At 44.5% G+C, this 14939-nt stretch overlaps 1 protein-coding gene across 1 annotated transcript in view; it reads left to right on the forward strand.

Moving 5' to 3' along the window:
- The first annotated feature begins 1105 nt into the window (after positions 1-1105).
- Positions 1106-14939, forward strand: part of lgals9l1 (lectin, galactoside-binding, soluble, 9 (galectin 9)-like 1) — a 26130-nt gene continuing 12296 nt past the window's right edge. Inside the window, exons 1-4 of the mRNA XM_043718271.1 lie at positions 1106-1230; positions 6876-6964; positions 7711-7918; positions 13351-13470. Of these exons, the coding sequence (XP_043574206.1) occupies positions 1195-1230; positions 6876-6964; positions 7711-7918; positions 13351-13470 (453 nt within the window). The 5' untranslated portion in view covers positions 1106-1194. The remainder of the gene's footprint in view (positions 1231-6875; positions 6965-7710; positions 7919-13350; positions 13471-14939) is intronic.

Consider the following 14939-nt stretch of genomic DNA (forward strand, 5'->3'; position numbering starts at 1 on the left):
TGGCCCAGAAACAGAACAATTTATTATCTCCCAGCTTATTCCTGTCAGAGTGAATAGTCACATTTTCAATCCTTTATTTAAAAAACCCTTTCTGACTCTTCCCTATCGCTGCTTAAAATGTTTCCCTTCAAAACTCCTCCCACAAATGTCAAGAAATAAAAGACATTAATGTGGAATAAGGATTAAGAAACAAAGTATGTTCTGAAACGATTTTTTTGTCATTTGGTTTGGGCATCCATTACCCCCTTGATCATTCTATCACACTGATTAATTATTAATAATTCTATTACCCATAAGAGATAGGAACAGCAATAAGCCCCTCAACTTGCTTCACCATCTTTCTGAACCCACACTCCTCACATCCACTTCCCTGTAACCCTTAATTCCCTGACTCATCAAGAATCCGTCTCAGCCTTAAACATCCACACGGACACTATCCCCAGATGGAGTTCCACAGACTCTTTGATAGAAGGGGTTGTTCATTCAGTTTCTCCTTCTGTTCTGAATATGCCACCCCCTACACACACACACACTCAAGTAGCCCACAGCTTACAAACATTATGAGGGGCATGGATATGATAAATAGACAAAGTCTTTTCACTGGGGTGGGGGAGTCCAGAGCTCGAGGGCATAGGTTTAGGGTGAGAGGGGAAAGATATAAAAGAGACCTAAAGAGCAACTTTTTCATGCAGAGGGTGCTCTGCCCTTTCAGCCTGATTCCCCCCCCCCCCCAATTCAATAAGGGGGTAGCTGATCTAATTCTTCCATATTTCTCTAACCCTCTCCACCCATCCCATGAAGACTCTATCCTTCCCAACCTTAAAAAAATAATCAAAGACTCCATTTCTAGCAGCATTTCAGGAAGTCTCTCGGAAAAGCTACACCCCTCGGTGAAGCCTCACTTCAAAAGGGAAATCTGCCAGGAAACCCTGGAATTTGAGACAATGTATCCAGGCCTTGTTTGGGAGGGAAGCTGTTAGGAAACAGAGACAGCCTTGGGCAATGAACACATCAGTTTTTCCCCATTAAAACAGATGGGAAATTCAATGGCAATAAAGCTCTGATCTAAAACAAAACGAGTAACTGTAGCTGTTGCTCTAACGGCCCTCCCCTAAAGGAAGTTACGACAGTGATACTCGCTGGGTTCGGAGCCTGCAGTTTGGAAGTGGATTTGGATCAGAGTCCGGGTTAAAGATGAGTTTCGTACCGTCACAGCCCGTCTATAACCCGGTAAGTGTTCGGGGGGTGGGTGGGGCCGGCTGGAACACGCAGCCAAGGCTGTGCAAACAAACCGTTAGTTTTTCTTCTCTTCCCTCGCTACTGTACTTTAGGAACTTTTCCATTCCTGTCCCCTTTCGACTCCAGGAGACCAACTGGTGCCAGTGAGGGCTTTTGACTGAGTAAAGATTTACTTGAAAAAGGGGCGAAGAGGGTGGGGTTCATGTCCTTCATAATGACATTATCTCCAATCCGTGTTGGACAACTGGGGACTGTCTCCCATTTAAGATGAACCTCAGCAAACTGATGCTTTACGCAGTGTTTTAGTCAAAATGCAATATCCTTCTGGAAGGTTTGACCATGGTCAGAGATAAAAATCACACAACGCCAGGCTACAGTCCAATAGGTTTATTTGGAGGTACTAGCTTCCTGACAAAAGCTTGTATTGCCACATAAACCTGTTGGACTATAACCTGGCGTTGTGTACTTTTTTTTTTTAACTTTGTCCACCCCAGTCGAACACCGGCACATCCACAACGTGATCATAGAGTCACACAGCAGTGAAACAGACCAACCTGTCCATACTGACCAGGTTTTCCTGAACTGAGCAAGTCCCATTTGGCAGTATGTGGCCAATATCTCTCAAAGCCCTTCCTATTCATGTACCCAGTGAGATGCCTTTTAAATGTCACAATTGTACCAGCCTCCACACTTCCTGATGAAGGGTATCGATCCGAAACGTTGACTTCTCCATCTCCTGATGCCTGGCTTTCTCTGTTCTTCCAGCCTCCTGCTTGTCTACTTTGGATTCCAGCATCTGCAGCTTTTTTGTCTCCACCACTTCCTCTGGCAGCTCATCCTGTACACACACCACTCTTTGTGTGGAAAAAGTTGCCCCTTAGGTCCCTTTTAAATCTTTCTCATCTCACCCTAAACCTATACCCTCTGGTTTTGGACTTCCCTACCCCTACACCTTATCTGTGTAATCTTTTTGAAATATAATCCCTGTTGTAATAATGGACAATTCACTAAATATATTCAAGAAAGAAATCAATTTCTCAACTCTAAAGGTGTTAGTGGGTGTGGGGAGAGAGTGGGAGACTGATGGTGGTTTACAGGATCAGCTAGGATCACAGTGAGCTGGATGGGCTGAACAGCCTACAATCTCCTATTTTCTCAAACCTATTCTTTCATAGGATGGGGGTGTCACTGGTAGGCCAAGCATTTGCTCCCCCCTCCCTAATTCTCATTGATCATAATGGCTTGCTCGGCTATTTCAGAGGGTGGTTAAGAATTAACCACATTGCTGATGTTTGGCAGTCACATGGGTAAGGGAAACAGATCTCCTTCCCAGATGGGATTTCATCACAATCATCAATAGTTTCCTGCTCGTCAATACTGCAACTAGTTTTCAGTTTCAGATTTGTTAAATTGAATTTAAATTTCATCAAAACCCGTAGCTCCAGCCTGGTTACAGAGTCAGAGAGTCATACAGCACGGAAACAGACCCCTTGGTCCAACCAGTCCATGCTGACCATGTTCCCAAACTAAACTAGTCCCACCTGCCTGCGTTTAGCCCATATCCCTCCAAACCTTTCCTATTCATGAACTTATCCAAATGTCTTTTATACGTCATAACTGAACCACTTCCTCTGGAGGTTCATTCCAACACAAACTACTCTGAGTTAAAAAAAAAATTGTTTTTTGTGTCTTTTTAAAATCTTTCTCCTCTCACCTTAAAAAACTCCCCACCCTAGGAAAAGAGAGCTGCCATTCTCCTCATAATCCTCATGATTTTGTAATTCTCTAAGTTCACCCCTCATCCTCCTGTGCCAGTGAAAAGAGTCCCAGCCTATCCCTATAACTCAAACCTTCCATTCCCGGGCCCTGTAGATGATTAATCCAATGATATCACCACTGTGTCATGACCAACATTTTATTCATGGGCTGAAGGGAACCATTCTATTGTTGAGGATAGTTCAACCAGGAAGAGAATCACAGTTTAAACGTTAGACAAAAAGTCTGGTTGAGCTCTGAAGAAGGGTCACTGGACCAGAAATGTTAACTCTGCTTTCTCTCCACAGAGGCAATTTCTGCTTCTGTTTCACATTTTAAACATCAGCTGTTTACTTTAACTGTCATATTGTCTGCTTTTCTTTGAAGAAATGTTTTCTTATTCAAAGAGTCCTACGCCATTTTATAAATCAAATTTATCATTATCAAGTATTTTTAAGGTAATTTTATTGTCCACATTAAAATTGCTGGCAGTAAGTCTTAAATGTATTCAAAAAAAATACTTACAGTTTAAAATCTATCTTTTACTTACAGGCTACATTTATCTTGTTTGTGGGTGTGAGGGGTTTGCTGGCCCTTATTGAGATTAGGAAGTGTGACTAATAATTTCTCTTTTGTTGTACCATTAACATTGAGTGTTGGCCATGATACAGTGCTATAAGTTGAAGTTACAGTTCAGAAGCTTGCACCACATTTAGGCTGAAAGACCATAGAACAGTACAGCAGCGGAAAAGGCCCTTCGGCCCATGATGCTGTGCTGAACATGATGTCATATTAATGGCCTTCTGCCTGTCCTTGGTTCATATCTCTTCGTTCCTTGTGCATTCATGTGCTTATCCAGAAGTCCCTTAAACTCACTTATTATATTTGCTTCCAACACCACCTCTGGCAACGCGTTCCAGACTCCTATCACTCTCTGTAAAAAAAAAAAACCTAGCCCCCTCACATCTCCTTTGAACTTTCCCCCTTAAATGCGTGCCCCGTAGTATAAGACATTTTAACTCTGGGGAAAAGATGCCACTCTATAGATATTTCCTAATCAGTCTTTTCGAAGCTATTAATTCATACCTCTGGAGCAATGTGACTTGAAGCCAGGCCTCCTGGATCAATAGTAGGGATACTACCATCGCACCACCAGGGGCCTTCAAATGCCCCTGGGTAGTATTGAAACAGTTGCTGTGCTGTTGGAGGTGGTGTCCTTCAAATGGGATATTAAACCAGTACCAGTGTGTCCTTTTGGGTGGCAGTGAGAGATCCCATGAAGGTAGAGGACTAGGGGGAGTTCTGCCCACTGTCCTGGCCAGTATTTACATCTTAACCCGTAATAATTGAACATTTCTGGTGATAATCAAATAGTTGTTTGTGGGACTTCTGCTTGAATTTTTTTTCTGCACTACAACAACAACCGCACTTCACAAGTACCCCAGTGCTTTAAGACACCTGGTGGTGAAAGGTGCTATATAAATGTAAATCTTTTCTTTTTCAGCTGTTGGGGTATTAGCAATTATTACAGAAGTGTTAGTAGTTAATTGCCTTTGTGAATGTGGTGGAGAGCTGCCTTCCTGAATCCTTCCGTTTGCTGTAGGTAGACCCACAATGCCATTAAGGAAGGAGTCCTTGGATTTTGACCTAGGGACAGTGATATATTTCCGAGTCAGGATGGTGAGTGAGTTGTAGATGAACTTGGTGGAGGTGTTCCCATGTATCTGCTGCCCTTGTCCTTCTGCATGGCGGCTACTGTGGATTTGGAAGTGCTGTTGAAGGAATTTACATCTTGTAGATGGTATGTACCCCTCTGAGGAGCTCCTGCAGAGAGAGATCCTGGGGCTGAGACAACCGAGTGAAGAATGTTCACTTCTTTGTGCGGTTTCAGAACATAGCTCACCACCATTTTCTCGAGGGTACATGGTAGAGGACAATAAATGGGATGTTCACATTCCTATGATTAAAGAAATGTCTCTTGAAGCTTCCCTTCTGCACTTTCACTTGTCTTGCTCTAGAATCCTAAGATCTTGATTCTCCATTTTTATAAAAAAAACTTTGTGACTTCCAATCAGTTTGGGTGTGTGTGTGTGAGCTAAGAATTTAAAAAAAATTAAATTTGCCAAGTACTGAAGAGTTTTGATTTGACACATTTCATTTTGCTGCATTTAAAATTACAGGCAATATTGCCATCACGTGGTTTGCGTTTTATGTCAAATACTGTTTGGTGCATCCAGCCAAAAGGACTTTGCATGGTTTCAGCCTCCTAATGTACTATATGACAGGAAGCCTTGAATGGTACTCTGCTCCATGGATGCTTTGTTGTGGCTGCCTCTGGTTTTAAGTGCATTTCTCAGCTTTAGTTTTGCACCCTATACAGAGGAACCGCGATGAAACGGCATTTGGTTATCAGAATTTCAGATTATCCAGCAAGATCACAAGTGAGGAGGTATTTAGACAGTACGTGAATAGGAAGGCTTTAGTGGGATATCAGCCAAATGCTGGCAAATGGGACTAGGTCAGATTGGGATGTCTGGTTGGTGCAGATGAGTTGGATTGAAGGCTCTGTTTCCGTGCTGTATGATTCTGTGACACATGAACCATGTACAGGCAGATGGAATTAGTTTAGAATAGCATCACGGTTGTTACAAACATGGTGGGCTGAAGTTAAGATTAGAGTGGTGCTGGAAAAGCACAGCAGGTCAGGCAGCATCCGAGGAGCATGAAAATCGATGTTTCGGGAAAAAGCCCTTCATTAGGATGGGCTTTTGCCCGAAATGTCAATTTCCCTGCTCCTCAGATGCTGCCTGACCTGCTGTGCTTTTCCAGCATACTCTAATTTTGACTCTAATCTCCAGCATCTGCAGTACCCACTTCCGCCATGGTGGGCTGAAGGCCTGTTCCTATGGTGTGCTGTTCTATGCTCTATGCCAAAGGTAAGTCTGTTAAATGTTCAGTTGCAGCTCGATTCCTTATTAAAAGGCAATATGGATTGTTGTGTACTCTATCTGTTTTTGCTGCTGCCGAGAATAAACGGCTAGATTAACCCCATGCTCACGTTGCTTGTTCATCCCAAGTTTCAGTACAGCTCCCTCTGTAGCCAATACCTCATTCCTGCAGCCAGTCTCTTTTGCTGGAGCCCAGTGAACATTGACTGATGATTCAGTTCAAGAGAGAGCTGGAAGTTTTCCTTTTTATGACTGGGAGCAGGAGCAGGAGTGCAAGCATTTTGCCTTCCACCCTCTTTCCCCCAACCCTTCCCAGCGCTGCGACAAACTGCAACAGCTCACTTCCCACGGGGTAAACCTGGGCACTGGCCTCTGGTAAGGTCACAGCAACAATAGGCCATAACACAGTCTTGATCTGCTGTACCATTCAATCAGATAGGGGCTGATCTTCCTCTGCTTCACTTGGCTGTCCCATACCCACATCCCCCAATCATTTGTAGTGGCCAAAATGCATGGTTCTCTGGCCTAACAATCCCTGACAACTGAGAATTGACAACTCTGGGGGGATAAAGAACTCCAAAGCTTCACCTACTCTCTAAATGAATAAATCTCTTCTCCTGTCAACCCTAAATGGCCAACCTTGTATTATAAAACTGTACCCCCCATGTCCGAGACTATAACCAGACAGAACTGGTTCTCAGCATCCACCCTGTTGAATCCTCTCGGATCTGAGTAGTTTGCTTCTTGAGATGTCTTGGGGAAGGGGTAAATAATTCTCCTCTTCTCAAAATGCTCTGTTCTGATAAAACTTGTTCTAAATTCCACCTGGATTGGATTCTGTGTCTTTTGTGCTGAAGGATTCCCAAGGCTTTAATGAAAAGCCCCTTGTCTTATCACTGTTCTACCTGATGGTTATTCTGTTTTGTCTTTCAGTCAGTCCCTTACATTGGGCCCATTCCTGGGGGCTTGCAGGATGGGAAGATGATCATGATCAAAGGACGAGTTCTTCCTCAGAGTAACAGGTACTCCTTAGAGAATGTCTCTTATAATCGTGTGCTTGTTTGTGTTCACTATCCAGCCTAGAAAAAGCTTTGCATGTAAGTCTAAATGCTTCCAGTGTTGAGGTCCTCAGTATTGCAGCAGTCACCTGCCATTGAAGATACATTTACATCAACCTCTTCACAGATGTTGTGACATTCCTCTGGAGGAGGTGGGACTTGAACCTAGGCCCTCTGGCTCAGGAGTATGGACACTACCACCACACCGCAAGAGAACTCTTGACATTGGTTGACGTTGCTCTGGTGGATGATGGGAACCATCAGGAAACTGATAGGTTTGGGTGGGGCCCTGTTCTTGGAAGTCAGCCATAATATTGGATTAATTTTAAATCCAACAGCCAATGGGAGCTGTAGGCTTCCTGCTTGGATTGAATTAGATTGAACGTGTAGACTGTGTTTTTCTCTGCTTGCTGATGTGTGCCTCATTTTCCCATCTGTAGGTCAATGGGAAGTACAAATGTTTTAGGAATGGCCTCATTTCAACTTGTGTATCAGTCTGGTTCCCTGTGACTCCAGTGATGGCCACATTCACTGAGCCAGGTGGATCCCTCTTGTTTGAACCTGGTTGAATGTGTATCATTGTACACAGCTCTTGAAAACTGCGCCTGTGTTTCAGTGGCTGACCCACGTATCCCAGTTGCTGGGAGAATGTGGTTCTTCCTCACATAGAGTTGGGCGTTGAGACATTTTGTGGTTCTGTGTCCCCTCAGATTTCACGTGAATCTTCAGTGTGGCTCAGTACCATATCACTGTGATGTTGCCTTTCATTTCAACCCACGGTTTGAGAATCCGGGCTACGTGGTCTGCAACACTTACAAGGAGCAGTGCTGGAGCTCTGAGGAGAGGAAGCAGGAAATGCCAATCCAGAGGGGAGAATCTTTCCAAATTCTCATTCTTGTTCAGGCAGATTGTTACAAGGTAATTTGTGCAATGTTACAGCTTTCTTTAAAAAAAACTTTAACTATTTTTAATATTTTCGTGGGACATGGGTATGCCAACATTTACAGCTCATCGCTCATTGTCTCTTGAGCAGAAGTGGTTTCTAGGTTATTTCAGAGAACGCTTAAAACTCAACCACTTGCTATGTGTCTGAAGTTACATGTGTCATGGGGTAGCAGGGTGGTTCGGTGGTTAGCACTGCAATCTCACAGCGCCGGGGACCCCGGTTCAATTCCAGCCTTGGGTGACTGTCTGCATGGAGTTTGCACATTCACCCCGTGTCTGTGTGGGTTTCCTCCGGGTCCTCCGGTTTCTTCCCACAGTCCAAAGATGTGCAGGTTAGGGTGGAGTGGCCATGCCAAATTGTTCATAGTGTTCAGGGATATGTAGGTTAGGTGGGTTAGTCAGGGGAAATGTAGAGTTAGCGAGTTTTGAGAAGATTTGTAGGTCGGTTTGAGATTCTGGATGTAGGTTTGCTCGCTGAGCTGGAAGGTTCATTTTTAGACGTTTTGTCACCCTACTAGGTAACATCATCAGTGAGCCTCCAGATGAAGCACTGGTGGCATGGCCCACTTTCCATTTATGTGTTTGGGTTTCCTTTGGTTGGTAATGTCATTTCCTGTGATGATGTCATTTCCTATTCTTTTTCTTAGGGGGTGATAAATGGGATCCAGGTCAATATGTTTGTTGATAGGGTTCCAGTTGGAATGCCATGCTTCTAGGAATTCTCGTGCGTGTCCCAGGATGGATGTGTTGTCCCAGTCCAAATGGTGTCCTTCCTCTTCCGTATGTAAGGATACAAGTGAGAGTGGGTCATTTCTTTTTGTGACTAGTTGATGTTCATGTATCCTGGTGGCTAGGTTTTTGCTCGTTTATCCAATGTAGTGTTTATCCTAGTCCATCCTAGGACAAGCCAAACAGAGACATGCACAAGAATTCCTAGAAATGTGCCATTCCAACTGGAACTCTATAAACAAACAAATTGATTTTTTTAGATTAGATTACATTACAGTGTGGAAACAGGCCCTTCGGCCCAACAAGTCCACACCGACCCGCCGAAGCGCAACCCACCTCTACATTTACCCCTTACCTAACACTACGGGCAATTTAGCATGGCCAATTCACCTAACCTGCACATTTTTGGACTGTGGGAGGAAACCGGAGCACCCGGAGGAAACCCACGCAGACACGGGGAGAACGTGCAAACTCCACACAGTCAGTCGCCTGAGGCGGGAATTGAACCCGGGTCTCTGGCGCTGTGAGGCAGCAGTGCTAACCACTGTGCCACCGTGCCACCCACCGTGACTTGGATCCCATTTACCACCCCCTGAGAAAAAGAACAGGAAATGATGTCACCATAGGAAATGGTGTCACTACAGGAAATGACATCAGCCCAAGGAACCCCAAATGTATAAATAGACAGCGGGCTACACCACCAGCACATCATCCAGAGGCTCACTGATGATATTACCTAGTATGGTGATGAAACATCTAAAAATGAACTTTCCAGCTCAGCGAGCAAACCTGCACCTGGAAATGTAGAGTAATAGGGTGGGGAAGTGGTTTTGGGGGGGATGCTCTTTGGAGAGTTGGTGTGGACTTGTTGGGCCAAATGGCCTGTTTCACACTGTAGGGATTCTATGATACCAGGTCTGACCTACATATCCTTCCCTTGGGGGCATTAGTGAACCAGATGGGTTTTTATGACAGTTGGTTGAGCTAACTGAGCACAGACTCGCCTCTGTATTTGTTGAATTTGCAATCCACCAGCTGCAGTGATGGGACTTTAACTGGTGTTCTCAAACTACCTCTGTTACTGATCCAGTTATATGACTATTATATCATCACCTCTCCTATCATTCTTTGTGCCTTTGTTACAACTTGGGAGCGATACACTTTTTGGGAGGCCTTGTCTTGAGGAAGCTAGAATTGGGTTACTATAGACATCACTGGAAAGGCCAACATTTTTATAGCTCATCCCTAATTGTTCTGTGAACCATGTGGAATGCTGTAGCGATTGAGTCTTCCTGCCCTACTCCCATTTCCTTCACTGAAGCTGCCTCTTCATATTCCTCAACAAGAGAGCAAAGAAGGAAGGGACAGTTCTGTTGTTGAGTTACTGCTGTCAATCAGGAGAGAAGCCTTCAGTCTAGAGGCACTGGTTCTAGAGTAGGAACATCTGGTCTCCCACCGTTCAGATTAAAAAAGTCACACAACACCAGGTTATAGTCCAACAGGTTTATTTGGAAGCACTAGCTTTCGGACCACTGCTCCTTCATCAGGTAGCTCCTGGATTGGGCCTCAGCCTGTTCCTCCGTTCCATTTACCCATTTCAGCTTCAGACCTTTTGATGCTTTTCCTTTTTTTTAAAAAAAACTCCCGGTTTTGAAAGTTCTGACTGTTCCAGCACCCTCCAGCCTTTTGAAAGTTGTTTTCTCCCTGAATTGATTCAACAATGAATTCCCATGTCCTTCTCCAGCTGGTAGATTCTGAGCCATGTTTGAGAAGAGCATCCCGAGGGAGCACTTTTTCTCACACACAGGCCAGTGGAAATCCGTACCACTGGGACAATAAACTAAAGTCATGGGTTGCAAGCTCTGAGGCAATGCTGGTTGCCATGGAGATCTGACCGCGTGAACAACTGTGAGACAGCTTTAAATCCTCATACTTCTTCAAACTGTGAGGGTGACCTAAATGAGCCACCCTTGAGGCCTGAACTCTGAGTGTTACTGACTAGACCATCATTTCTTGCCTTATCCCTAATTCCCTGGGCCACCATCTTGAACAGCTGATGTCTGTCAGCATTAGGTGCGGAGCTGTTAGGGGGGTGCTTCCAAGACTAACACACTTAAAACGAAGGAATGGTAATAGATTTCCAAGTCTGGATGCTGTGGATTTGGGGAAACATTCAGCGAATGGCATTCCCATCTGCCTGCCGTACATGAGAGATAGACAGGTCAATAGCCTGCTCCCATTTTCTAACCTCCAGTCAGTGAGTTAGTGTGGGTGTAAAGTAGAGATGAGGGAGTGGGCTGTTAGACCAGCTGTAGGGAAGGCATAGGGAATCAGAGCAGGATTGCTGGTGTTGATACTCTGGTATGTACTTTGTAAATTTATGGGTTGTCAGGTCAGTCACTGATGAAATGTTTTCCGAACAAGTCAGCAGTGAACTGTGAGCTGTGAACCAAGAATGAAGGGTTCAGTGCTTCCTGCCCAGGCTGTCTGTGTTCACACCCAAAGGACCTCTTCAGTTTGTGGCTACAACATCACCAGCTGTGTTTTCACAGCTCATGGGGTACTGACTCATAACATCAGGGTATTTCCAGCTCTCACTTCCTGCAGAAAGGAGGACCAGGGCACATGACAATAAGAATGTGTATTCATTCAATGTGACCTCTGAGTCAATAATTGTCCAACTGTTGTACAATGAGGAATTTAAGAATAAACCGTGTATGACACAGCTCTTTAAGGTGGACTTCTGTTTAAAATATGTTTTTAGTCTTTTTTTTAAACATTTCTTTCATGTGACAGGGGCATCATTGGTAAGGTTGGCACTTGTTACTAATCCCATTTCCAGTTCACCTTGAAATCAGTGGCTTGTTGGGCCATTTCAAAGGACAGTTAAGGGTCAACCGCATTGTTGTGGGCCTGGAGTCATATGTAGGCCAGACCAAGTAAGAATCATAGAATCCCTACAGTGTGGAAACATGCCCTTCGGCCCAACAAGTCCACGCAGACCCTCCGAAGAGTAACCCACCCAACCCCATTCCCCTACCCTATTACTCTACATTTCCCCCTGACTAATGCGCCTAGATCCCTGAACACTCTGGGAATTTAGCATGGCCAATTCACATAACCTATGTATCTTTGGATTGTGGGAGGGAACCGGAGGCTGGAATTGAACCCGGGTCCCTGGCGCTGTGAGGCAGCAGTGCTAACCACTGAGCCACTGTGCTACCTAATGACAGCAAATTTCCTCCCATAAAGGCATTACTGACCAATTGATAGTTTTATGGTCACCATTACATAGATGAGCTTCCAATTCTACATTTTAAATGATTGACTTTAAATTCTATAAATTGCTGTGACATTACTAATGTGCTACCTTCCTGATGAAGGGCTTTTGCCCGAAACATCGATTTTCCTGCTCCTCGGATGCTGCCTGACCTGCTGTGCTTTTCCAGCACCACTCTGATCTGCCACCTTCTACCTCCAGTTTTATTGTTCCTAGTAAATGGCCTCCAGAACGATTGGGATGGGCACTAAATGTTTTAGCATTGAGGCCCATGACAAAATAAAAACTAAACATGTTGGCGGTTAAAGGTGCAATCTGTGAAATTGGGGTAAATCTCACATTTTTTGTTTCCTGCTGTTGTTGTCTTTTTGATGTTCCCTCAGGCAGGTTTGTGTACTTGGTTAGGAATATGGCCGGGAGAAAGTGAGGACTGCAGATGCTGGAGATCAGAGCTGAAAATGTATTGTTGGAAAAGGGCAGCAGGTCAGGCAGCATCCAAGGAGCAGGAGAATCGACGTTTCAGGCATGAGACCTTCTTCAAGAATTGCTGGTGCATTTCTGTGACACCCAGGCAATTGAACAGGAACAGGCCTCCTGTGTGGTTTATACAACCCTGAGGGTTCCTTACCAACAGAGACCTGGGGAGGTCCCAGGCTGATTTAGCTTCTACCTTTATCATTAGCAATACTCAGAGTGAGATAGAGAATTATAGAATCACGACAGTGTGGAAGCAGGCCATTCGGCCCATCGTTTCCACCCCGACCCTCCGGTCAGCGTCCCACCCAGACTCTTTATCTTTGTAATCCTGCATTCCCCATGGCTAATTCCCCTAACCTGCACACCCCTGAATACTGTGGGCAATTTCCCATGGCTAATCCACCTAACCTGCATGTCTTTGAACTGTGGGAGGAAACTCACGCAGACACGGGGAGAATGTGCAAATTCCACACAGACTGAGGCTGGATTCGAACCCAGAATCCCTGGCGCTGTGAGGCAGCAGTGCTAACCACTTAGCCACCATGCCCCCCCATAGGTGGGATGGACAGGATTGCTGCTACAGGCTGCCATTCACTGTATGTAGTTAAAGGTGGGGAAGGCAGAGGTGGGACTCCGTTATCTCCCGCCAGCTTATGGTTAAAGACAATGTGGTTGCTCCTCATTTGTGTTTCGGATGATTGAGAGAACAACTTGGGGCACTGTACTGTTTCTGAGATCTGACAGTCTGAGGAGAGGGAAAGGAGAAATGAAACTGAAACAATCAGAAATCAAATACTTGCTGCTCTGTTTAAAAAGTTGTCACCATCCCACCGATGTCCCACAAAATTAGCAGAGACTTTCTGGATCATTAACCCCTTGTGTTACCAGCTATTTTCAAGCATGTTGTTTTGTTGTCAAGGTGGCGGTGAACGATAAACACTTCCTGGAATTCAAGCATCGGATCCCGATCTCCAGAGTGGACAGCATTTTTATCGATGGTCAAGTCGAGATTGTCTCCATCAGCTTCCCAAACAACAATGTAAGTAAAGCATGGGGCATCTCTATTTGAGACAGTAAGAACTGTTAGTGACAGTTTGAACGTTACCTCGGTGAGTTCAGTATGAATTCTCAAACAGTGAGTTTTGGCAAGTTCCTCCATGTGCGGTGCATCAGCAGCCTGGAGTGGTGTTACTGTGAGTTCACACATCTTGGTCATGTCTGAAATGATGGACATGATGCAGAGTAAACCAGCAGCAATTAATATTAACGGCACCAAATCGAGTAGGGGAGTCACTGTGAAGATCTGGACTGGGTGGGGTGTCTCTCTGATCCGTGATTGGTCAATAAACACAAGCAATGTAGTCTGGTTCTATAAGATTTCACACTTTATTCAATCTCAGCCAGGCACAGGTTGTCCAGTAACACAGAGATTAAACACTTCCATGTTCCTCGGAGAAACTACGCACATGGCTTAAGACAAAGGTGTTTTTATACTTTTATTTTGAGAGAAGTACAGGCCATAACTAGAGTGCACATTCAAACAATTACCAATCGATTTTAATGAAATGACTTTATTGAAAGCAATTTAGTCCATAGATATTTACTGGGAGCCGACCTTGTTTTCCAACATCCAAATATTCCTATCTCGCGAACCTAGTCTCTGCACCTGCACTTGCAAGGTCAGTTAGGGTGGCTAGTAATGTCTTATCTAGTCTAATTATTTCTATGCTGTAAAGGAAGCACTGTCTGCTAATCTTTAGAGCATATAACAATACAGCACAGAACAGGCCCTTTGGCCCACGATGTTGTGCCGAACATTTGTCCTAGCTTAAGCACCTATCCATGTACCTATCCAATTGCCGCTTAAAGGTCACCAAAGATTCTGACTCTACCCCTCCCACAGGCAGCGCATTCCATGCCCCCACCACTCTCTGGGTAAAGAACCCACCCCTATAAACTGAGAGAGGATAGAAAGGGGAGCGACTGACTGAGCGGGAGATGAAGAGATGTTAGATGAGGGTGAAGTTAGATAGATCAGAAGACCGCATTAGAGTTGATCAGTATGCACAGACAGAAGTTAGAAGTTTTATTTAGAATTTCCTCTGGACTGCAAGCCTTTTGTCTAGGCGCCATATCCTGTGAGCACAATGATGATACTGGCTGTCATCCCAGATCATTTATTTTCAATACTGCCACAGAGTTGTTTATTGACAGCTAAACAGAACCCATTAGGCCAATAGATTGGTTTCATGGAGAAAGCTGAATTTCCAAGCGCAGCAGGAAATGATAACTACCCACGATATTGTGTGAGAAGCTGGGCCAGAGAATCTCAGTGAGAGGGATCACTGACAGAGGGGAAATCATCATCTCAGCTGTGGGTCAAATAATGATTGATAAAGTTTACACACCACTTCCCTAGTTTTGTAATCCACATTTCAATTTATATAGCTCAGTTTCAGGAGTGCATTTTAAGAACCTTATCTCTTTATACTTTGCATATATTGGTAT

Source organism: Chiloscyllium plagiosum, chromosome 28 (genome assembly GCF_004010195.1).
Source record: "Chiloscyllium plagiosum isolate BGI_BamShark_2017 chromosome 28, ASM401019v2, whole genome shotgun sequence".
Taxonomy (NCBI): domain Eukaryota; kingdom Metazoa; phylum Chordata; class Chondrichthyes; order Orectolobiformes; family Hemiscylliidae; genus Chiloscyllium; species Chiloscyllium plagiosum.